This window comes from Acinonyx jubatus, chromosome C1 (assembly GCF_027475565.1).
Source record: "Acinonyx jubatus isolate Ajub_Pintada_27869175 chromosome C1, VMU_Ajub_asm_v1.0, whole genome shotgun sequence".
NCBI classification, from domain to species: Eukaryota; Metazoa; Chordata; class Mammalia; order Carnivora; family Felidae; genus Acinonyx; species Acinonyx jubatus.
Genome location: NC_069381.1, coordinates 20293538 through 20307407, shown reverse-complemented (window position 1 = coordinate 20307407; position 13870 = coordinate 20293538). Strand labels below are relative to the sequence as shown.

Sequence of the window (13870 nt, the reverse complement as noted above, 5' to 3'; positions counted from 1 at the left end):
TGTATCTACCCTCTTATCTCAGGTTTTTAGGCACCAGTAACTGGAGATCACTTTGTCATTGGCGAAAAATAAAAAAGGAAGCTCTTACAAGTGAAGAATACTTTGTTGGGGCTTGTGTGAGTTAGTGGCATATTTCTAGTAATCTTGTGAACTGATTTGTTGAGGTTTGATGCTTTGTTTTGTTTTGGTTTGTATGTTGGTGTTTGTTTTTCAGAGGAGCTTAGTTGTTTTTCATGCTAGACTCCTGTATGAATTCAATGCTGAATTAATGACTACAGCTGAAAGGAATCTGGTACTTGAGTACCTACAAATACCAGGGGTAAGATTTCTCCATTTCTAAGTAAAATCATTCATAATTTATATGTATTCAGTCAGTAGAAGTAAGCCCATTTAGATGGATGGATAGTTTGGCGTATTTCAAACCATTCCATTTTGATGAATTGGGTATTGCTAGAAATTGGCATTAGATTGGGAATGTGAAATGAATTTTGTGTTTGTAGCTGAAAGTCATCAGTGATAACATTGTAGACCTTGTATATTATAAGTGGATACATAACGGGGAACTTGGGCCAGGATGGAGATACAAGAAATATTTTATGTGAATAAATCTTTTCTTTGGAGATCAGAATACTTTGCAAACAAAATCTCAGTTTTATATTAGCATCTTTTGAGATTTTTTTTTTTTTTTAGGGCAGCCCAAAGCTGAACTAGAAGGGTGAATTGAAATTCTCCCCCCATTTGCCAGTCATCATTAGATTAAGAACTAGAATCCAGGGGCGCCTGGGTGGCTCAGTTGGTTGAGCATCTGACATCCGCTCAGGTCATGATCTTACAGTTCATGAATTCAAGCCCCACATCGGGCTTGCTGCTCTCAGCACATAGTCCACTTCAGATCTTCTGTTATCTTCCCTTCCCTGCTTGCACTCTTTCTCACTCTATGTCTCTCAAAAATAAATAAAACATTAACAAAATTTAAGAACTAGAATCTAAGTTCCAGGTCTACTGTTTAAATGTATTTTCTTTTGGACAACCAGGTGGACAACACTAAAAGAGCCTAATTTCCACCAATAAAGAAGCATTTGTCTGTGGAATAGTTTATACTAGAAAAAAACAATTTTAGAGGTGAAGGTGATCCTCCAGTTTTAGCTTTAAGAGCAAAGCTATGATTAGAGCCTGAAGAGTAATAAAGGTAAGAACAAAAGGTGGTATTGCCCCAAAGTGTAATAGAAATTTATGGAATTACCAGGTATGAATGGTCCTTGATAGATCAATAGTGTGCTCAAGGAGTAAAATACTGGAGTTTAGAAGTCCTGTTTCCTGGACCACTTGCCCAAAACCAAATCAGGACAAGAAGGAGCCTTAGGTTTATTGAATGTAGGTTCATCACCTTTGTCATTACTTTGGGAAATTGGAAACTTCTCCTGGTTTTGGATCACAGATAACTTTTTTGGTTCTCCCAGTCAGATGCTTTCTCTGTCAACCAAAGGAGTTTCATTTCTGTCGTGCTATCTCTCTTGGACGTTAGTGACCTAAACTGATTTGTCAGTAATTCTTTGTGTTTAGAAAGAGTCTAGTTATATTTGTAGGTTCAGCCTCACCCAGTATTTCAACAGGAAGTGGGTGGATGCTTAAGTCTATAATGAGGCATTCTTCCTTGTGGTTGTTGCATAGTTGTGAGGACTGCTGTATGCAACAGTAAATTCATACTTCTTTAAACATTTTTGTAGACAGATTTAGATTACAGTAAGTCTGTGTATTGTCTATCATTTTGAAATCAAATGATTATTTGACTTTTCAATTGGGATTTTGAACCCCTGTGGAATGCAAGAAATTTGTCTCTTGAAAGAGGAAACTGGTCTACAAAGTAAAGCTCTTCTCATAGGCCCCCATCCAAATTGCTGTTAACTGTAGAACAGTGGGAAATGCTGAAGTGAAAGCAGAAGTCCTAATTGTCACACATATAACATCCCCACATGTTCTCATCCCCTGCTACTGCTGATCAGCATTTTGGGGGTATGTTTCAAAGAGGAACTGCCTTGAGAAGCATTTCTGTTGTTATGGTTATTGCTATAGCTCAGATATACTTGTTTTGGGATGGAACCATAGAAATCTGCAGGTGTTGTCAGTGACCTTGGCTCTAAATGAAGCATTGTATATTTATTTATAATAAGTAGCTAGTAATAAATATTACTACCAGAATGAGCAGTAACTTGTCTTCTGGTAATAACAGGAATTCAGAGTGGGGTAAAGATGAATGTGTCCTCCCTCACATGTAGCCTTCCTTTATGACCTTCTTCCACCCTCTGTCTTTTTCACCTCACCCTAATTCTGCTTCAGGGTGTTGGAATCAGAGTTGTGAGAGTGTAGGGTAGATGTCAAAGTCTCCTTTTGACTTTATACTGACCACATGTTATATATAAGTATTTTGTGATAACTTCTAATATATAGGCCTGTAGAATCTTACTGTTTGAAGGGACCTTAGAGAATACCTCATCCAGTCTCCATTTCAAAGCATGAATTCTGCCATGGTACTGACAGTCTAGACTGGTCCATATACTGCCAGGTCATGGCTAGGGAGGGATGCCTAAAGTCTTTTACTTGTTCTCAGACTCATTCTCAAGTCCCTTAAGCTGAAAATAGCCAGGAGTAAAGATGGGGTTGCTACTGAGTCTGGCTGCATGTCTGGAACTGTTCCAAAGCCAGTTTTTCCTTTGGACTTACTTGGATAGCCAACTCCCAGATCAGCCTGGGAGCCGCCCAGGATGTAAATAACTTAACCTTGGGGCTCTGTCTGAAACGTCCTTTGGACCATTCTATATCCTGCAGGTCCTGGTAACTAGATGAATCTAGATGTGGAGGAGGGTTTGATTCATAGCCATGACCCATCCCTCTCTACAGTTCTTAGACCTGCTTCAGGCCTTGTGTTCAGAATGCAAGTCCATGTTGGCCAAGTAAGGAGGTTATAGCAACTTAGAAGCAAATCTAGAAATTTTAGAACTTCTTAAAAATCATCTAGCTTAGTCTCTTTATTTTGCAGATGAGGAAACTGAAGCCCAGAGTGAGAATTATATCTATCATCTTTGATTTAGAAGACATTGTAGAAGTCATCCAATCTGACCTCTCAACATCAACATCCTACAGTCTGGGAATGTCTCCTGCAACATTCCTGATAGCTGGTCATCCACAGGACTGTACTGGGAACTCATAACCTCTGAAGAGAACCCATTCTAATATAGGACTGCTCTAATTAAAAGGAGCTAACTAAACTGAAGTCTGTTTCTCTATAACTTTTATCTCCGCAGTGGTCAGTCCTCTCCTGTGTAACATCTCCCAAGGTGTAAGACCTTCTCAAACCCCATATTAGCAAATATCATTATAGCATATAATTCCCTAATCAAAGTAAAATATAACTGAAAAAGAACTTTATTTTTTTGTTTGTTTTGCTGTTGTTGTTTTTGAGAGAGGGGGAATGTGTGTGAGCAATGGAAAGGGACAGAGGGAGAGTCTTAGGCAGGCTCCACACTCAGCGCAGAGCCCGACCCAGGGCTCGATCTCAGGACCCTGAGATCATGACCTGAACTGAAATCAAGTGTCAGACGCTTGGGGAGCCTGGGTGGCTGAGTCGGTTAAGTGTTGGACTTTGGCTTAGGTCATGATCTCGCAGTTTGTGAGTTCGAGCCTCACGTCGGGCTCTGTGCTGACAGCTCAGAACCTGGAGCCTGCTTCCGATTCTGTGTGTGTCTCTCTCTCTGCCCCTCCCTGTTCGCACTCCGTTGTGTCTCTCAAAAAAATAATAAAACGTTTAAAAAAAAAAAAAAGTGTAAGACACTTAGCCCACTCAGCCACCCAGGTGCCCCAGAACTTTATTGATTCTGTGAAGACAGGTCATTCACTCTTTCATGGCTCCAAAACTTCTTTTGGCATCTAAGAACCACTACTTTCTTGGTTTTCTTCACTTTCTCTTTTTTTCTGTCACTGACACTAGCGTTTACTACCCCTTTTCATGATACTTTTAAAAAGAGACATACGTCTTATCACTTTGTGAGTATAACTGTACAAACCTATTGAGAGAGTAGCAAATAGGACTGAAGAGTTAGCCTTACCCCTACAACCTGTCCTCATTCATATTTGCTGGCTGTAGTGGGCCTCTCCATTTCTATTGTCATTGTCTTAACCTGTGAAGAGTCCCAACTGATCTATTTATCTCCAGCCTTCTCCTGCCCAAATATAACTTCTTTGCTTCTGTTAGAATGACTTGTCTAAAATGCAAATTTGGCCATGTTACTTCCTTAATACGGTGGTTTCTCAACACCCAGTACTCCACAGATTTTCCACTAAATGACTACTGATGATAGAGGAGCCTTTCTCAACTGGATTTCCATGAGAGAATTAAACCCTAATGCCATTAGGCATCCATTGTATATAATGTATTAACTTTTTCTCCAATGCATCTGGAATGGTGCTAGTAGTTATGTACGGTCTTGAGGAGAATTGAGAAAATAGTCACTCTAATCATTTTCTTTGTTCTGTGGATCAGATGAGGAACTCAGTGTGAAAGAGTGGAGAGAGAGAGAATGTGTGTTCTTCAGGAGGTCCAGAAGCCTGGCTGGGAGCAACCTCTGGAGGAAAAAAACCTCAGTAAATTTCATTTAAGTCCAGGGTTTCGTCTTTACATTTGTTTCATCTTTACGTTCATCTTTGCGTTCTACCACATAATATGTCTATAGTTGAAGGTGTTTAAAAATATTTATCAATGCATAAAGTTGATTTTACAGTAAGATTTTCCTAGGGTCCATGGACTACAAAATAACTACCTTTTTTTTTAGCCTTGTAGTAGACATTTTATGTATGTTACATTACTTAATGTCTCCAGGAAAATTGCCCAAGATCACATAGCTAGTAAGGTTATCAGAGTCACGGTACTAACCCTAGTATGTTTGAATGGCACAATTTGAAGCTGAGTTGAGTCAAGAGCCTTGAGAGTCTTTGCCCATTTCTAAGTTTATCTTCACTGGAATGTAGGCTTTTTTTTTTTTTTTTCCTAACGAAGTTACTGTTGTGTTTCAGATCATGCATAATTCCATACTTCTTATGGTGAATATAACTAGCTTAAAAAAATTTTTTTAAGGTTCTTGTTTATTTTTGAGAGAGAAAGAGAAGGAGACAGTCCACGAGCAGGGGAGGGGCATAGAGAGAGGGAGACACAGAATTGGAAGCAGGCTCCATCCAGGCTCTAAGCTGTCAGCACAGAGCCCGACTCAGGGCTCGAACTCACGAGCCATGAGATCATGAGCTGAAGTCAGACATCGAACTGACTGAGCCACCCAGGTGTGCCCCAGAATATAATTAACTTTGATTATCCAAAAGGAAAATGAACAGTGATTCAGGTAATTCCATGTAACAGGGAATCTTGTTTCTCATTGGTGGTTCTGAAACATATTAAGTGGGTTTTTTTAGTAGCAGATTTACTTTTCTGTTTGTTTTGTCTTGATAGATATTGACATATTGTCATTTCTTGAGTACTGTCTGTGGTGTCTAAATGGGGTGTCTCTCCCAATCAGATGAGGGCCCCAAATGATCACTGATCGGGTGGAAGCTGATGGTGCAGGCAGTGACAAGAATTCACCCAAGGCAGAACAAAGGAGATAGAAGTTTATTGAATACACCATAGGGGAACAGTGGGGAGGACAGCCAGGGGAAGGCTGTCTGTAATGAGGTATAGAGGTATAGAGGCTGTTTTTAAAGAGGGAAGGTGAAGGAGGTATGGGGACATATGGAATTCTCCCATTTTTGGTAGCTGTGCCTAGTTGCAAGTAGCCCATTGGTCATTTAGGGCCTATGGATATTTTGAGGGGGTTACCTGATGGGTCTGTCTGTATTCAACCAGGTGGTCACTGTGGCCCTGTTTCTGCATTCCATTGCTCAAGCCTGTTTGCCTAAAAGTGGCCTCTACACTCTCTAGCTGGTTGTGGGAACTGGTTTTTTTAGTGATAAGAAGCCATCTTGCTATTGGAAACTTGTATCCCATCCCCCCCCCCCCCCCCCACCATATGACAGAGAGTTGACTCCATTTGTGTTCTGCTTACTCAAGGCCCTTGGGAAAGTATAAATTCTAAAGTACCAAGGTGTTACAAGAACCTCCTCCTGGCCCCCAGTTCTACATGTACCTAGCCATCTGGAATCCAGTTTCCATTAGGTGTCCAGAGAGAACATCTGGAATGCCTTGTCAGTGGCCACATTTGATGTACAATTTCAAGGGGATCTGGCTCCTTTAGCTCCTCTGAGAAGCTGGAACAAGTACTGAAATGATTGCTAATAGAGGGAGCCACAGTGGCTGTTTTCAATCATCTCTGGCTGTACCATCGAATTTGATTCTTCCAGAAAGCTTGAAATTTGAGAGTATAAGAGCATCCAGAGGATGGTGTACAGAGCCCTGTGAGGTTCTTTCATTTGCAACCTCCTGCCTCCTTTCTTGTTCTAAACTCTTTCACCAGTGAGTTACTAATGATTGCATCTTAGTACCTCTACACCATGTAGAGAAGAGGAGTTCAACTGGAAGGGAGAGTCCAGAGTTTGGATTAGAAAACCTGTTGAGTCAAAGGGGAATTTAGCAGAGGAACAGAATGAAAATTATTTCCTTAGACAGTAGACAAATATTCAGGAAACACCTCTGCACCCCAAAGATAGGCACAGCTGCCACACAGTGACTATTAAAGGGAGGTTCAGAGTTATGAGCAAACAGCTGATTCTCTTGGTTCTTGGGCTGTTGCTGTTGGTGACAGGAAATCTTGTTCCCCAAGCTGCTGGCTTCCTGTTTTATTTTTACTCTTAGTAGATCAGAATGTCCATAACAAGGAGCAGTCTGTTCCAAAGGGTTCTACTCCCCCTTTGAGCCTGAAGGGCTTTTTTTTTTCCTTTTTCTTTTGGTCAGACAATATGTTGGTTCACTTTTAAGATTTGTGATACTTAGCTTTTTGTATTCACAATCAACTTTTTTTGGTGATGAGCTGGTGTTTTAAGATTTGATGTAAGTAAACCTGTTTTGCCTTTTTTTTTTTTCTTTTTAATTAAATGAAGAATTGGGAATACTGGGGACTTGGGTATGTTACCTTTATGCTTTACCTTTTCATTTGAAGTGAATTTGCATTTTCCCTAGCATGAAAACCATTAGGCTGTTTTAAATTTCTTTAGTTTCACGAGGTACAGAAACAGCAACAGCCTGGTATGCCTTGGCTGTAGTCATACCCATTTTGTTGAGACTAAAACCTCCTCCTATCCTTGTAAAGCTAGGAATTTGGTAATCTAATTCTAAAACAATAGCTCAGCATGAACCTGAAGTGGTGGGGATTTCCTAGGGAAAGGGGCTCAGCTGACAGGATAAGAAACGGTAACTGGAAGGTTTCCGGATCTGCTCCAGACACTTCCTGCCGGCTCAAGAGCCTTTTGGCCCAGGTGTGTTGATCCGGATACGAATAGGAGAGAGAAAGGGAGCTCTTGGGTAGATGAGAAAGGACTAGGGAATCTTATAGCACAGTTTGCTTTAGCATCATGTTTGACATATTGAACGTGTAAAATTTTCCTTGATATTCTTTAATTCTGTCAATTTACAGACTAAACTTTAGTAGTGTTAATAGACACTGGCAGCTAGCGTTTAGTTGTACATTAACAGTCATCCATCAGGGAAGAACTGGAGAGGTTATGTCCTGATGTAGATCAATGGAATTGCTATTGGCAACTTAATTTCTGTTGTGGAGATGATCAGATGACAGCAGCTCTTTTTTGATCCTTATAATTGATCATCTGGAATCTGATCTGTCCTGATTATGGATACACCAAGGATAGGATCTGTCCGTACTATCCAGAGCCTGCTGAATGGACTGTTTTCTGACCATGCCTCCTTGCCTCTGGAGACTCTTGTTGGTTGGAGCGTCGTTGTTATTTTAAGGTTTTTAGGTTTTTATGCTGCCTGTGTAACTCAGCCAGCAGTCACTAGTTCAGAATTTCTAAACTGATCCGGCAAGCCTTCTAATAGCAAACCTTAAAGATTGGGGCGGGGGGAGCTTAAAAAAGAAGAAATGATGGAGGAGAGATTTTTTTAAAGCTGTTTTAGATCAGAACAAGACAAAAGAAAAAAAAGACTCACACAGCCCTAGTGTGCCTGGAATTTGTGGTTGAGTAATACTTTCCTGTTATTTCTTTTTTAGGTTGTTTTTCATCATTCAGAACATTGCCTGAAGCAGGTCCACCATGCCGTTAGTAACGAGGAACATCGAGCCAAGGCACCTGTGCCGTCAGACGTTGCCTAGCGTTAGAAGCGAGCTGGAATGCGTGACCAACATCACCCTGGCAAATGTCATCCGACAGCTGGGCAGCCTGAGTGAGTGCCGCAGAGAGCCTGTGCTTTGCCCTCAGGGGTCGTTGGTGCTCTTTATTTAGTTTCCTTCTCCTCCCGTGCTCCTATTTCTCCCCCATCTGCCTTCCCTAGGTAATGCGAAAATATATCCCTCCCCCTCTCCCCAAAGAGAGGTTCATTTTTGGTACAGAATTCTTCCCCTCAACCTTTTCTTCATCTACCACCACCCTCTAGGTTCCCTCCACCTCCCCCTCCACCTGCTTCAAAAGAAATCTGTGGGAAGGGTGGCAGGAAGGGCTGCAGCAGAAACTGCAGATGGAATGACAGAGCAGAATTCTCTGTGTGTAAAGTGGGAGGTTCACAGAGCAGTATCTTGGGTTGGGGAATGTGCCCATAATTGCACGAGCTGTTCAATGTAGCTGACTTTGTTGAAGCCTCAAATGTGCCAATAGTCTTTCTCTACCCTACACCCCCTCCCCCAGCTTTTCTTCCCAAAGAGGAGTAAAGCAAACATGCACTCAGATTCTAGCTGACTTGTGTACCCCGGCACACATTTAATTGTGCTGCAAGCCCCCAGGTCCAAGTTCGGGGTGCAAATTACTTTTGCAGTCTCTAGGGTATTGGGAATTTTGCAAGCTGCGTGAACACACAGTGACACAAAGTGTGGCTGGAGCCATTCTTCTCTAGCAAGAAGATGGTTGTTAGCCCAGTCTGTTTTGGAGTTGAGGGAAAGCCAGCTCAATGATATTTTTGTTGTTGTTGTTGTTGTTGTTGTTGTTGTTGTTGTTTTAATTGGCAAGAATGAATGAGACTGCCTAGGGTGGAGTACATGCATGGTTTGGATTTCATTGTGAATCAAGCTGACTTTGTTTGAAGCTGAGGTAGGGGAAGGGCAGACGCTTGGATAGGCTCTGCATTTGTCTTAGTGCCACTCCAGTTCCCATAAGAACCTTTGTCAAATTGCCATTTTAGTGATCTTCCTTAGCAAAGGCATCTTGGTATGAATTCTTCCAGACATTCACCCCTTCTATTGAATCACTACTACCCTTAGTGAAGGCAGTGGGGTATCAGGAAAGCCTGCATTCCCCCAGATAGTCACAGGCCCTGCCTTTAAAACAGGGGCCTGAGGAGACAGAGTTCTGCGACCATATGATGTATGGGGTCTGAGATTCCTAAGCCTTTTCCTAGCTCCAGAGGCCATCTCTGTTGATCTAGGGCTTAGGGAAACCTGGACGGGGCGTCACGAAGAAACGAAACCCTGCCAGTGCCCGTCTTACACAAAGGAACACTGACAGCAGTGCAGTAGCAGTGCAGCTGACAAGGAAGCACATGAAGGCTGTAGAGAGCCTCAGTGCTTCTTAAAAGCATCATTTCTGCTTCTGTCACCCTGAGAAGGCCAAATGGGTGCAAGTCAATCACACACCGGTTCCTTCTCCATAGGACAAAGGACATCTAGCTAATGATGCTTCTTACTCTCACTCAGCAGGAGTTATGCTCTCTTTCAGGTGTTTTTCCAGGGTAGTGTTGATGGATGTCATTGCTCACTCTCTCACTTGTGATCAGACCACTCCCATCTTGAGGAAGCTGATCTGAGGGTCAGGATTGGTTTGTACCTACAGAAACAAGATTTCCTCACATTGTAGAGCTAACTGACCCTTTTTTTTTTATCCAATAAACATGTATTGAACATATTTTATGTGCCAGATGCTGAGGGAATAGAGTGATAATAAGAAATGGTCTCTGCCAGGGGCGCCTGGGTGGCTCAGTCAGTTGAGCGTCTGACTTCGGCTCAGGTCATGATCTCACGGTTCATGGGTTCAAGCCCCACATCGGGCTCTGTGCTGACAGCTCGGAGCCTGGAGCCTGCTTTGGATTCTGTGTCTCCTTCTCTCTCTGCCCCTCCCCTGCTCATGCTCTGTATCTCTCTGTCTCTCAAAAATAAATGTAAAAAATAAATTAAAGAAAAAAGGTCTCTGCTTTATAGGAGCTTATAATCTACCAGAGGAGACAGAAATAAATAATTTTTAAGGGGAGAGGGCGATGAGAGAGGAACTCACATTTGTTGATTGCCCACTTTATGCCAGGTTTTAATAGGATCTTGACATAGATGATCTCATTTAATCTGTTCAGTGATCCTGTGAGGGTAGGTGGTGGTATTCCCATTTTTCAGGTGAAGAAATGAAAGCTCAGAAAAGTAACTTGCCTAGAGAGACAACAGCCAGTAAGAGGTAAAGTAAGATTTCCAAAGAATTTCTCTGCTCTGTCTCTGCCAACACCACCCTGGTTTAGACCTTCGTTAACTCTCACCTAAACTGTTCCCTTGGGGTGCCTGGGTGGCTCAGTGGGTTAAGTGTCTGACTTCGGCCCAGGTCATGATCTCACAGTTTGTAAGTTCAAGCCCCACAATAGGCTCTGTGCGGACAGTGCGGAGCCTGCTTGGGATTCTGTCTCCCTCTCTCTCTCTGCCCCACCCCTGCGTGCGTGCGCGCGCTCTCTCTCTCTCTCTCGCTCGCTCGCTCTCTCTCTCTCTCTCTCTCCCTTTCTCCCTTTCTCTCTCTAAATAAATAAAGTTAAAAAAAGAAATAGAGGCGCCTGGGTTACTTAGTCGGTTGGGCATCCGACTTTGGCTCAGGTCATGATCTCACGGCTCATGGGTTTGAGCCCTGCGGCCTGCTCTGCACTGACAGCTCAGAGCCTGGAGCCTGGAGCCTGCTTGGAATTTTGTGTGTCTCTCTCTCTGCTCTTCCTCCACTTGTGCTTTGTCTCTCTCTCACAAATGAGCAAACATAATAAAAAATAATAAAATTAACTGTTGCCTTAGCCTCCCTCTGGCCTCCCTTTTTCTATCAGTCCTCTTAAATATATAAACCTAAAGATCTTACAAATCTTAAAACTTGTATCCCTGCCAGAGTGGTCTGCTCAAAATGCAAATTTCACTTTTTACTTTTATAATTCTGAATTATTTGACTTTTTAAAAGTTAAGTCTGTGTTAACTTTTGCAATTTAAAAGTTTTTTGTTTTTTGTTTTTTTAATGTCTGTTTATTTTGAGAGAGAGCAGAGAAAGGGCAGAGAAAGAGAATCCCAAACAGGCTCCACACTCATCACGAAGCCTAACACAGAGCTCCATGTCATGACCATGAGATCACGACCTGAGACGAAATCAAGAGTCAGATGTTTAACCATCTGAGCCACCCAGGTGCCCCAAAAGTGTTTTTAAAATAAGAGTACAAGGGTGCCTGGGTGGCTCAGTCGATTAAATGTCCAACTCTTGGTTTCGGCCCTCGTCATGATCCCACAGATTATGATAATGAACCCTGAGCTGTTGAGATCGAGCCCTGAGGAATCTGCTTAAGATTCTCTCTCTCCCTCTCCCTGTCCCCTTCCCTGCTCCCCTACTCGAATGAATGAATGAACAAAAAATAAATGTATACATACATACATACATACGTATGTACGTACATATGTACGTACATAAGAGTGCAAATGTTAGAAATCTCCCCTGTTCCTCACTGTGGAATTGTTTAAGTTTCTTGGCCTGGCATTCAAGACTTTTCAAGACCCGCCTTCCTTTCAAATCTCATTTTCTGCCATCCATCTCCCATTTTATAATCCTTTTATTTTTTATTTTATTAAAAAAATTTTTAATATTTATTTTTGAAGGAAAGAGAGAGCATGAGAAGGGGAGGAGCAGAGAGAAAAAGGGAGACACAAAATCGGAAGCAGACTCCAGGCTCTGAGCTGTCAGCACAGAGCAGGACGCAGGGCTTGAACTCACAAACCATGAGATCATGATCTGAACTGAAGTCGGACGCTTGCCTAACCGACTGAGCCACCCAGGCACCCCTCCCATTTTATAATCTTTTTAAAAGATTTTTTTTTTTAATGAGAAAGAAGGAAAAGAGGGGGGAAAAGGAAGGAAGAATGATTTATCACTTACTTATAGTATTTGTGAGAGAGACCATACTCTCATACTTGCATGCGATGCCCTTGCTGTTTCCTGCCTGGAGTACCCTCACCATCCTTGCAGCTGCTCTTGCAAGGCCTAGGTCAAGGATCTCTTCTAGGTTGGACTAAGTGCTCCTCTGAGCTGTATCATTACTTGCCACATTGTGTTGAAACTTTTCTGTATCTCTTATACTAAATTAAAAGTTCTCCGAAGGCAGAAATCATGTCTTGTTTATCCTTGAACCCCAATGTTTTATCTTGTGTAGAATCTGGCACCCAGGAGAAGCTCAGTAAATGTTTGTTGAATGATGTATGCCTGTGTTCTCTCCACCATTCCATGCTGTCAATGCACAGAGAACACAGGGAAGGAAGTAGTACTCTGTATGGGGATTCAGTGCATGGTGTGGGGGCATAGGGAGAGTTAGGGAATGCTTCTTAGAAGAGGGTAGATTCACACCAGGCCTCCAAAGATGACTAGTATTTCATCTAGCAGAGAGCGGCACAGGAATAAGTTCATATGTACTTCATAGTCATGACCTTGTCCACGTGTGCTGTAGCCAGAAGTTCTTGGCCTAGTAGGCAAAGTGTGATTATGGTGTGGATAAGGCACAAAATTAAAAATTCCACAGCCTTGGATTGCTGCATGATAGCATATCCAGAATTTTTATTTTCCCTCAGTGCAGGGAGATTGGCATTTCACATACTATGTTGCCATATCTTAGGAGATATAGACACAGCCCAGCCAGCCTGCACTTTTGAATTAGTATCCTGACCACCTGGTAGAATGGAACCCCCACTTGGGTCATTAAGAAATCATGCTATGATACTGGGTTTTCTGAGCATACTGGGGCCATGCCCCTGGGGGCTCCAAGACTCCCACTCAGACTTCAACAAGAGCAACTTCACAGTTTTAAAAATCAGTTTTACCTGTTCATTTCCACATAGGCTTTCATTTGAAGAGTTCTGCTAAGGAAAAAAAAAAATTTAAAGACTGCTTCTGGATTCTTTTGCAAAATGTGTTTGATAACTATTATGAATGTCCTGATGTGATAGTGGGTGTATCTTGGTAATCTGAATGAAATTTAACTCTGAACAAGGCACTTTGGTTTTCTCGTATATAAGTATCACACTTCTGTTTTCAGAGATTGGAGTAGTTTTTAGTACTTGAAGAATAGGGGCTATCATATTACTGACTGGAATTATATCTTAAATTCCTTGTAAGTGTAAAATAGGATATTTAGATACACTCTTGAAAGTCATCTGATGTGGTTGAGCAGTATAAGGGAGAATTCGTTGTAACAGCTTACATTTTTAGCTTGTTTAATCCTATGACAGTTTAGTAAGGTTGATACAGTTATCCCCATTTTACAGATGAGGAAACTGAGGCTGAGACATTGTGACTTGCTGAAGAGTACACAGGTATAAATAGAAAGAACTGAGACTTAAATCCAGACTTTTCTGATTGAAGTCTGCTGCTTTTTCCATACATCATCTTGTAGTTCTGAGTAGGCCCAGGGCCTGAGGGGATGATGTGGGGAAACCTTCACACCACCTCACTCCCTCTTCAAACA

General features: G+C 42.0%; 1 protein-coding gene across 3 annotated transcripts in view; it reads left to right on the top strand.

The window, feature by feature from the left end:
• The window catches only part of WASF2 (WASP family member 2), a 72536-nt gene that overhangs the window by 42823 nt on the left and 15843 nt on the right, over positions 1-13870 (top strand). For 2 of the 3 annotated variants that reach the window (XM_015075066.3, XM_027059947.2), the window contains exon 2: positions 8205-8377. In XM_015075066.3, coding sequence (XP_014930552.2) covers positions 8248-8377 — 130 coding nt within the window. In that variant the 5' untranslated portion in view covers positions 8205-8247. Of the gene's footprint in view, positions 1-6102; positions 7028-8204; positions 8378-13870 lie in introns of those variants that run through there. The other variant, XM_027059946.2, reaches the window with a different exon arrangement.